Source organism: Nomascus leucogenys, chromosome 18, assembly GCF_006542625.1.
Source record: "Nomascus leucogenys isolate Asia chromosome 18, Asia_NLE_v1, whole genome shotgun sequence".
Lineage (NCBI taxonomy): Eukaryota > Metazoa > Chordata > Mammalia > Primates > Hylobatidae > Nomascus > Nomascus leucogenys.
Window position 1 is genome coordinate 62,948,004 of NC_044398.1, and position 11,518 is coordinate 62,959,521.

At 39.1% G+C, this 11,518-nt stretch overlaps 1 protein-coding gene across 1 annotated transcript in view; it reads right to left on the reverse strand.

The window, feature by feature from the left end:
• The window catches only part of ARSJ (arylsulfatase family member J), a 77,180-nt gene extending 68,197 nt beyond the window's left edge, over positions 1-8,983 (reverse strand). Inside the window, exons 1-2 of the mRNA XM_030798632.1 lie at positions 8,781-8,983; positions 7,766-8,418 (exon numbers count right to left, since the gene is read on the reverse strand). Coding sequence (XP_030654492.1) covers positions 7,766-8,160 — 395 coding nt within the window. The 5' untranslated portion in view covers positions 8,161-8,418; positions 8,781-8,983. The remainder of the gene's footprint in view (positions 1-7,765; positions 8,419-8,780) is intronic.
• Between the last annotated feature and the right edge of the window lie 2,535 nt (positions 8,984-11,518).

Here is an 11,518-nt window from a genome sequence, read left to right on the forward strand (position 1 = left end):
AGGGGACCAGGGAGGGTGTTCGCTGAGGATGGTGATGTCATGACAGTCTGTTTTAGTAAAGCAAATGTGTTGGGTAAATTAGAGGAGAGAGGGGCTGGGCAAGGTGGCTCATTCATGTAGTTCCAGCACTTTGGGAGGGCGAGGTGGCTGGAACACTTAAGCCCAGGAGTTAGAGACCAGCTTGGACAACATGGCAAAACCCTGTCTCTACAAAAAATGCAAAAATTAGCCTGGCATGATGGTGCACACCTGTAGTCCCAGGTACTTGGGAGGCTGAAGCAGGAGGATGACTTGAGCCTGGGAGGTTGAGGCTGAAGTGAGCCATGATTATGCCGCTGCACTCCAGCCTGGGTGACACAGCAGGACCCTATCTCAAAAAACACTAAAAAATAAATAAATAAATAAAAAATAAAATAGAAGAGAGAGATTAAAAGATGAGAAGCAGAAAGTTTTTTATTTTTATTACTTTTTTACAACAGGGCATGGAAAAAATGCCTCAATGAGGTAACACTACTGGGAATATATCTAGAATTATAAAAGAACACTGAAACAAACTCTACATCAAGGTAAAGTCTTACAAAAAAGATGAAATCAAAATTAATATTAGAATATTGCTATAAGAAAAAACTGAATGAAACCAAATTTTGAAATAAAAAGACTTTCATACTGAGCTCATATTAAAAGCAGGGGCTCTAGGTCTTTTGGTCCTCCTAGCTTTGATTTCTAAGAGTTGTCATTTGGATGACACAAGACATCGTCAGCCTTCTGCGCCTGGATAATTTCCACCTTTAAGAACAGCTATTTCAGAAACTCAATAGAATTATCTGAATAGGAATTCACTTCAATGGCTTTTTAAAAGACTCTTTAAAATTATGGACTTTGAGCTTAATAGTGTGCCAATAGTTTACTTGACCATAATTCTACTATCAGAAAACCCATATGGTCAAATAGGAATTGGCAGCTCTTTGTCAAATGGTTTGACTATTGAGCCATTCTTTTTGAAATGGATGTGTGAGGTGTCAAAGCCACCCTCTCCACTTGTTATATTTATTTTCCAGAGTCAAAGTAAGGCTTAAAGGAAACTTGTTTTTCCTGAACTTCTAACAGTAAACATGTACATTTTTCTAAATGTTTAAGTATCAATTAAATATTTATGAAAGTAATGACTGAACTCATATAACTAATGTAATTTATATTTATTGAGTATTGTCTGAATGTAACATGCTGCTTAAAACTAGGCCTTGAATAAAAGAAGTGGATGGAAGAGGAAGCATGCATGACCGTGATGTTTACAATAAGCTGATGGGAAATGAGTGTGTGTGTGTACACACATGCCTATGAAATGAAATAATCAAACTCTATTGCCCTAAGCTTACTTGACTCTTTCTCCTATCAGAGTGGCTGAAAGAATTCAGTTACCTTTTCAGGGTTTCCAACACTAGGACAATTCTAACTTGAACATTTAGTATCTAAAATATTTGTAATATTTTGTAAACTGGAAGACACGTTCCCCTGCCTTGACAGGCCACTACCATCCACGGAGGAGGCCTATCTGGATTCTATCTTCCTAGACCAAACTAGGCCACCAGAGCTCCCGACTGAGTGCCTGACTATACAGTGTGGCTGTAGCTGACAAGGCCCAGCTGAGGCAATTCCAGAAAGAGGCTATAATTAAAACCAGAAACTCACCACTTTCTAAGAGATGATCTGGAAAAAAAAAAAAAAAAACCCACCATGATTTTCATCCCTATTTAAGTCTTTACCAAAATTTCAAACTTTCCAATATATTTGCTTTCATTCAGATTCTAATACCTATATGTCTGTGTCCCTCCTCTACTCTCACTCAATCCTTTCCCCATCCCAACTCCCTAACCCTTTCCAATAGGCCCACTGTTATTTAGCAAAATCCTCCTTAAAACTTTTGTTTTCTAAGAGATGGGGTCTTGCTCTGTTACCAACGCTAGAGTGCGGTGGCCCAATCATAACTCTTTGCAGCCTCAAATTCCTGTGCTCAAGGGATCCTCCCACCTCAGCCTCCCTAGTAGCTGGGACTACAGGTGCATGCCACCACACACAGCTAATTATTTTTAATTTTAAACACAGGGTCTCACTATGTTGTGCAATCTGGTCTCAAAGCAAAATCCTCTTTAACTTCATCTCTTCCCTGGACAGCCCCTGTACCTTTTTGCTGTAATTAACTGCTGGCTGTCCCTGCTGTATTTTCAAGTTGGGGCTGGGCTTTTACTCACATCCCAATATTCACAGAGCCTGCAGCAGGTACGGGTGCTCTCTCAGTTTTTCACTGGCACTTCTAGACAATTTTGGCTCTTGTCTCCCTTTAAAAGCTCAACGCCTTTGAAAAGTAAGGCAACAGACAACAGACTCATTATCTTTGCTGTTAGAGTCCTTCATCCAACTTCAGGCCTTTCTGGAACCTGACCCCTCATTCATAGATGATCCCAGCACTGGCTCGCTGTTGTCTTTGCTACTATTTCTCTTTTTGTTCTCAGTGATTTCTCAATGGATATCCATGGGAGTGATTATTCAACACTCTGTCCTTCAAATACTTTGCCTTCTTTACTTCCAAAGATATTTTCCCCCATCTGACCTTAGCACTCATTACCATATAATTTTCAAAACCTGTACTGCATAACTGAATTTTGACCCCATGCATACACTTTCCCAATCACTATTATCTATGTTTTCAACTTTCCAAGTTTACTGTAGTGTTCTCATTTCAATGACATTCAGACAGTTAATTTATTGACCTCAGCACTTTTTAAGAGAACATAAGCCCCCATAGTATTCCCCCTTTCTTTGCAAAGAGTCCACGATCCACCATGCTAGTTATTCGGCAAATCTCAAAAACTAGTTAATTCCACCTCCTCAACCGTACTTCTGCACACAAGCACCAAGCAGGGTGGGAGAAAAACAAACAAAAAATGCCTGGTGTTTGTTAAAATTTATGACCACAAATCTCAAGTGGGCTCTCATTACAGGCCAGTATTTTTACTGCATTTCTTTATCCAATTCACTTTCTCACTCTCCTAGCAGATATTTTGTATCTCTCTCCCTCTCTCGTTAAACCTTCAGATTTTCCTTCTCAGCTAATTACCTGTAGGATAATTCAGAAGAGAATTACTTCAGAGTCCCAAAACTAAATCTTCCAAGCTATTTGCATCTGTACATCTATACTCTCTTCTTTCCTAGGAAAATTAATGAACTGGTATAAAATAGCCAAGGCAATTTTGAAGAACAAGCAGGAGGTTTTACATTCAAGATATTAATATTTATTATAAAGCTATAGTAGTTAAGAGAACATAGGATTGACACAACAAATTGACAGTGAAAACAATGAGAATTGGAATGGAAAAGTGCAGAAACAGATCAAACATGTGCATTCATCTGATTTATGAAAAGGTGATGCTGCAGTCCAATGGAAAACCATACTAAAAACTAATCTCAGATGAATCATAATCTAAATATAAAAACAAAACAATAAAACTCTTAGGGATAAAAGACCATGGTCATGATCTTGGGGTAGGGAGAATATCTTAAATAGGACACAAAAAGAAAAAGATTATAACGTGGATTACAAGAAAATTAAAACCTCCTGTTAATTAAAAAAATGAAAAATCGCTAAAAAAAACCAAACACACCAAAACCACCAAAAAACATACACTAAAAAACCAAAACGCTGTAGAGGAGAGTGAAGAAGCAAGCCACAGTATGGGGAAAGAGACTTGCAATACAAATATCTAACAAAGGAATAGAATATATAAATAACTACCACAAATTAATAAGGCAGAAACAATCATCTAAAGAGAAACTAGGCAAAATACTTGAATAAATACTTCTTTAAAGGGGATATAAAATGGGTCCATAAAAATGTGAAAAGATGCTCTTCTTTATTAGTTGTCAGGAAAACGCAAATTTAAACCATAATGATGTAGCAGTGCATAATGACCAGAGTGGCTAAAATGAAAAAAGATAATACTAAATGTTAACAAAGATGTGAAGCAAGTAGAATATTCCATACAATTACTGGTGAGAGTACAAACTGGTAGAATCACTTTGGGAAACTTGAGCAGTATCTACCAAAACTGAACATAGACATCCCTTTAACCCAGGATTTCCACTTCTTGACAGATATCTAAGAGAAATGCATAAACTACGTTCACAAAAAACATATACAAGTATTTTTATGGTAGCACTGTTTATAATAACCCAACTATGAAAACAACCCAAATGTCTATTAACAGTAGAATGGATAAATAAATTGTAATATGCTTATGCAAAGGAATACTATTCAATGTTAGTGAATATCTGCAGGCAACAACATGGAAAAATTTTACAAACTTAATGCTAAAAGAAACCAGACATAGAAGAGTACCCTCTCTGTAATTCCATTTGTATAAAGTTCAAAACCAGGCAAAATTAATTTAAGGTATGAGAAACTGGGAGAGTGATTATCGATGGTGAGGGATACCAGTTGGGTAGGGGGTTGTTTTAAGCACAGTGAATTTATCAAATATCCCATTAGAAATAAACATTATTTGAGTTACCTTCACATTTCTTAACAGCGATCATCATGGTATTTCAAGTGGGATAAATGAGTAACAAAATAGTAAAAACACAAAATTACTATCAAAGATATGAATTCAATTCAGATTGTCAACCTTTCCTCCTCTAAAGTCTGCATAAAACATGTCTAGGTTTTGCAAAACTTATAATTCACTTTATGAAGCCTTCACTATATTCTCTTTTAAGAAAAAAATGATATTTTTAATCCATATCTTTATTTGCAAAACTGTAAAAAAAAAAAGTGAGTACATTACTTTGAAGTAAATCAAACACAGGCAGTCACTTTCCCAATCAACCTTTTATCTCATCAAGACAACTATGAACACCTAGAACGCTGTTTCTCAAAGCCCAGTGCATAGAATCCCTACATCACTACCCTTCTTAGAATCTGTTGCAACATCAATATAAAATGGGCATAACAAGAGCAACTACCTAAAGTTGTTGCAAGGATTAAATGAGACAATGCATATAAAATTCATTACCCCAGAACACAGTGACTGTTCAGCAGACACCAACATTTAATACTAACAGTCTTAATTTATTTTTGATAACGTCATCATCACAACAACCTGACATGCTCATTAAATCACTGTTGATTTCTAGACTCAACCCCAGACCTACCAAAGCTGAAGGGCCCAGAAATCTGCATTTTAAATAGCATGGACTGATTCTTTTTGCATACTACAACTTGAGAACTACTATCCAGAGATTAGGGCTCACTTCTTGTTTCTTCTTCATAGCTCCAATGCAGGGGTCTGTACACATGAATGCTTATTGACAGGCTGACTAATAATCAATATTGCCAGACTAGTATGATGTAAATTATTAAGGGAATCTTCAATTTGTTACAGATTTGTGTAGTAAAAGAAAATGGATTTTTAATTTTTGGCTCCAGAAAAATATAAAGGGAAGGCTGTTTTGTTAATAGTATCAAAAGTAACTTCAGCTTCAATTATGTAAACTCTATGTCATGTGAAGATATTTGAATCACGTCACGCTTCACATAACCCGTTTTATTTCCCTTAAAATAGTTCAGTTCATTTCAGTTTTTTTTATGGCTTCCTTTTTTAATTTAGAAGATCCACAAGGCATAGACATGTGTTCATAGAGAGAACAAATGACCATATTCTCTGGGACCTGCCTTATTAACTCATTTATGCCTAGTGTTCCATTATTGGAATTCTAAACATGTGGGAGTAATTTATATACTACTGCTCAAGATCATTGCCAGGGTCTGATTGCAAAAATTCAAAAAATTGCAACCTCAGGCATAAATGGGTTAATAATGTGTCCAGAACTGGGCTTCCATAACTGCTTTATTTCTTACATCTGTGTTCATTTAAATGAAGCTTCCAGCAATTTGTCTAAAAGGAGAAATTGCAAGTGAAAAAGTATTCAAATGTTTAATTCAAATAGAAATTTAAATCAAATCACAGTAGCTATTTGTACTTCTTGTCTATAAAAGTTATACAACCTGTTGCACTGAATAAAAATTTTTAATGAGAAAAGAAATCTCATCAGATGTTTGATTGCATTGAAATTACAGAGACGTTAATCTTTCACCAAAGAGAAAAATTAGGAAATATTTCCACCTTAGTTTCTGTTTCATTTTATTAAGTAAACATAATGGTTAAAAGATAAAACCTACATATTGTTTCAGTGCAAGATAATGTTTAAGAACAAATTTTCTTGTTTGGTGAAAAGCCTTGAACATATGCTTTATTGTGAAAAATAAATTCGTATAGTTCAGTTACATATTTTCAACCACTGTTGGCTATCTGTGTAAATGTAAATTCTATAAGTTAGTTGAAGAGGTCCAGTGAGGCTTTGTGAGACATTTATTTCATGAGCCAAATATAAGGGTGTTTGGAATTAGACATGAAGAACTTGGACCTCTAGGCCACCAGATGCACTTATTTTCCAGCCAATAATCTACTCCTTTATAAATATCAAATACCCTTGATTTTCTGATGCCACAGTTAACCTTTAAAATGACCCTGAAGTACAGTGAGACTTTTCTCATTCTCAGGAGAGGGAAGGACAATAATTTTTTTCTTTTCTGGCAATGATGCTAAGTTCTGACAGTTTGCTAAGCAGTGGAAATCATGCTGTAAGCAAAAGTCTCTGTGAGACAGAGATTCTTACAAAATAGTCTTTATTTTTCCAATGGATACTGGCTACTTTTATAGGATCCAATTCCAAGAACAACTTCACAGAAGCAAGGGTTCCCTGTCCTGCAACTGAAATCACAAGACATAGATTGAAATGGCTAAGGCTTTTCTTCTACCTCTGTCCCGCTTAACCCCTGCCCTTCCTAGTTTATCTTCGTTCCACAGGCTGAATTTGTACATCCAAATCAATTCCAGTAGCCTGTGTTCTGATAGGATAGAGTAGAAATATGAAAATGTATGAACAATTTAAGTAGATTTAGCTACTTAGCAAAGCAGCAACAATATGAGAAGCACTTTAGTTAAGCATCAAAATAGTCTGATTTCTGTTGGTTAGTCAGAAAATTCCAGACCTGTGAAGAGCAGCAGAAAACTGCAGATGAAGTTTGACTCCTCTTGAGTGAGCACTTACCATTGTATTTCCTTGCATTTTGAGAACTGCTTTGCTAACTAAATATGGCCTTCATTAGGGGGTCTCATAAGAGAAAATGACCCATCAAAGACCGAAGCAGAGTCATACATAAACTGGTCATATTTTACATTACTCTATATCTGTTTCGTTGGCTCATTTTCTCTGATAATTCAATTCTAGATTTAAGAATGCACCAAGAGTAAAAAAAAATTTTGATCTTTCTTATCAGTGACGGTGAGTGTGAATTCTAGTATGACATCTGAAACAAAATCTGAGCATGCTCAAAAGTAGAATAGATTTGAAACAGGAGACCATTTCTGGAAATCTCTGGTTGGTGGGTATCTATACGTTCTCATCTCATTTAAAAACTTACAATTGGCTCTAAAAGGGAAAACTAGACTACACTAGTGACTAGAAAATTAAGATCATTAACATTGTATCCATTTTAACACGGTACCCCAATACCATACATCATTCATTCATTCTTCATTCATTCAGTTGTTCCCCATAGTTTCTGTTATTCCCTTAAATTTGGAGCTGGATCTTCATTAAATGCTTAAGATTTCTCCAAGGAATAAATATAAGAAGTTGGAACACTTACTTTCCAGTAATAAACTGACTCCTGGATGGTGTGCAAATAGGCTGGACATAGTAGTTCTCCAGTTTAACTCCTTCGGCAGCGAGCTTGTCAAGAGTGGGTGTTTTAATCTCAGATCCGTGGTAACCCACATCTCTAAATCCCTGATCATCCGCTAGGATGAAAATGAGATGGGGCTGGGAGGTGGAAGTTGTGCTGGGCTCTAGTCTCTCTCCAGCTTGAGCTAGTAAGGCCCCTTCTTCCTCTTCTAAGGCCTGGCCCCAGGACAGGTAACCATAAGTGAGGAGGCAGAGGATCCAGAATCCTGCCAGCGCCCCCGTTGCTAGCATCTTTCCAGGACAGACCCAGGCCTGTGGAGAAGGCGGAGGCGGATGCCCCGCACAGCCCCTGGGAGCCATTCACTCGGGTCCCAGGTGAGACTCCACGCGGAGAACCACGCGCCCCGCGCCGCTGCGGGCGCACACATGCACCCAACAGACGGTGAAGACTCTCCACCTGGCAAGAAATCCTCCTCTCTTCTCAGCTGTCACCATGTCCGACAACTTTAATCTTCCAGAAGTGATGGCTTAATGGATGGGACTCCGGAAGAACAAGGAGGGCTCGCTCTTCTCCAGCATATTTCACTTTCTCCTCCTCCTCCCCACTCCCTAGAGCAGCTTCCACCAAGGAAAAAAAAAGAAAAAAGTTAATATCTCCACCCAAAAGTTCTCTGGAGAAAAAAACCAAGCAAGGAATTGAGAATTACACTGGACAGGAACTTTTCGTGGCCAGAGCGCCCTCGACGTTGGGGAGCGAGGCTGACTGTCCTGGGTGTGCTGGTACGGAGGGCGGCGGGATTGGCCGTCTGTCCTACGGTCCCCACACCTGGAAAGAACTGCGAAGTGGACGCGTCGCGTCTGGCTCTGATCGGACAGATAAACTGCCGTAGTGGACCGGCCTCCTGATCACCTTCTCCACTTTCCCAGGGCTATTTTCCCCAGTCCTTTCCTAGGCTTTTGCCAATCTCCCCGACACTCACCAGGCGGCGAAGTGAGGAAGAAGCGGTTTCCTGATATCCCTCCACCTCCGCAGAAACTCCGGGCAGCAATTCCTTTTCCCGGCTGCTAGGGAGCCTGAAGGCCAAAGCCGGGTCCGTAGCCCCGCGGCCGGTCCGCACGGAGCCTGCTTGGTCTTTGCGTAGTTGGCGCACCCGGCGCAGGCGCTGCAAGCTGCGTGCGTTTTCTCAGCTAACTTATTTAGCTTTGGCACTCCGAGTTCTTTTGCCTCCTCCCTCTTTTCTCTCCAGTGAATCACAGAACGGTACTTTCTTCCTTAGCTCCCCCGGGAAGAGGGGGAGGGGGAAAAGGAAGGTTTAGAGGCTCAATCTTTCCTTTTTCTTTTCCGGGAGGTGGATGGCCAAGGCAGAGGAGGCTTTGCCAGAGGGAGAGCTGCGTGCTGCTAGAGCCTGACGGGATTCCGGGGGATCCCCCTGGGCTACCGTGTCCCAAGAGTGTCGCCTCCTGCCCATCACCCCGCGAGAGGGAAAGGACAGCGGCGCGAATGAGGAAGGGTGAAGCGGGCACTTCTTTTCATGGGTCTGTTGGTGAAGAGCCCCGTCTCCCATCCCTAAAGTTGCGCGTGCAAACTTTTTCTAGCTTCTGGAGGGAGTGAGAGAGAAGGAGCAGGAGTAAAAACAAAATGCGTATGACACTCTTTCCTCTTTCCAACTTCCTTTTCAGGTTTTCCTTTACTAGTCCCGCCACCCCCATCATTTTCCTATTCCTTTTGTCCCTACCTTTTTTTTTTTTTTCCAGTAACGACAAATTTTTAAGTTTTATTTCCTCTCCCAATAACTGGCTTTTACAGCCTGATTCTTCGTTACCTTTTCCCTATGTGAAGATACTGGAATTGCCCACTCCCTCTTTTACCTTTCCCCCAAACTTACCCACAGGGTGTCTCCAGCCAAAAGCGTGGAGAGGAAGAGTTATGCATTTCTCCTTCAAGAACCGCGAAGCCAGTCTGCATTCCTGCATTAAAGAAGCCAGTGTTTCCCATCCAGTAATTCAGGGAGCTTCATCATTTTTTTCTTTCTTTCTTTTTTACTGTGTGGAGTAAAACCATTGTAAAAACTTGTCTTGGTTGTGAAAATACTCTTGATTTTACTAGAGTCATAGTTTTAAAGTCCTGCTCAAAGGCAGAAGAGGGATGTATAGTACAGTCTCTCTTTATAGAAGAGGCAATGAATGCCAAGAGCCACTGAGATATTTTTTCTACCACCAAATTTATTCAACAGTTACTTACTGAATACCTACTGTGGGCTGGCACATACCATGTCAGATTCTCTCAATTGACTGAAACATAAATCTAGGTTTCATTTAGCCATTTATTTCTAATTCTTTCCTGTTACTAAAGATCCTGCTGAGTTCCCAGGCAAAACTTTGTGAAATGGTAACTTTGAAAGGCGCGATGGTGCCCTGTGAAGTTAACCTTGCTAGCTGCTGTAGGCCATCTGGTCTCTGTTCTTCCTTGCAGACCTTCTGGCTAATCTGGGGAGAGATAGTCAGTTTTAGAAGCCATGTTCAGAAATGTGAGTTTAGCAATTCTGTAAGTTAAGTCACCAAATATGTAATGAGAGTACTGAGTGTCAGGGGATTGAAAAACACTGAGAGGTAGGGCCCTAGGCTTAATGGGCCTAGCCAGGTGCTTGACTGGGAAAGATGCAAACATTCTGATCAATCTAGCCTTTTATTTGGGGAGATAGTGACTTCTTGTGACATAGCACAAGAAGTATCCATGTTCTGTGCGAGAAGGAGACACATTTTCAGTTGAGGTTCCAAGCAATAATAATAAAAAAAAATCAAAATGTACGGAATACTTACCATGTGCTAACCATAGTACTCTATATACTGATACATACACACATATACAGTCGCATCTATCAGGGATTAGTTTCAGAACCCTGAGGGATACCAAAATTCATGGATGTTCAAGTCCCTTATGTAAAATGGTGCACTATGTGTATAAAACCTACATATTAATATATCTTCTATGCTTTAAAACATCTCTAGATTACTTATGATACCTAATACAATGTAAATGCTATGAAAATAGTTGTTGGACTGTATTATTTTTATTGTTGTATTGTTATTTTTTTTTGTTTTCTTCTTTCCTCGAATGTTTCCAGTCTATAGTCGGTTGAGTCCCATAATGTAGAACCTGCAAATACAGAGGGCTGACTGGGTATGTTTGTTTATATAGTGCTGTATACAGTTTATTTCTTTTCCTTATATATCAACCTTATGAGGTATTCTTCCATTCAACAAGTATTTGGGGAGCTGGGCCAATGCTAGCAGATGGGAAGGTAATGATGCAATAAATCAGTCTCTGCTCTGTTGGAATATACACCAGAGTGGAGAAGAAATACATTAATCAATGAATCACCCTACAACTCCAATAGTTACTTACTATATTACTTACTATACAAATGTTCTGAAAAAAGGAACATTTTCAAAGAAATTTTAAAACACAAAAAATGATTTAGACTGGGTACAATTACTGGGTGAGGTGGTTCAGGGGAGTGATCTTTAAACTGAGGGCATGTTATTTTGTTTGCCATTGCCTTTCTACAGAAAATTTAGACTTAGAAATCTGACTTCAAAGCTGATGGTTTACAAAAGATATTCTTCCTACAAATGGGCTTTAAAGTCTTTGCCAGCCACATAGCACAGAGATAACACAGCTGCTAGAGTTAGAATTCTAATCCCCACACGAGGCATG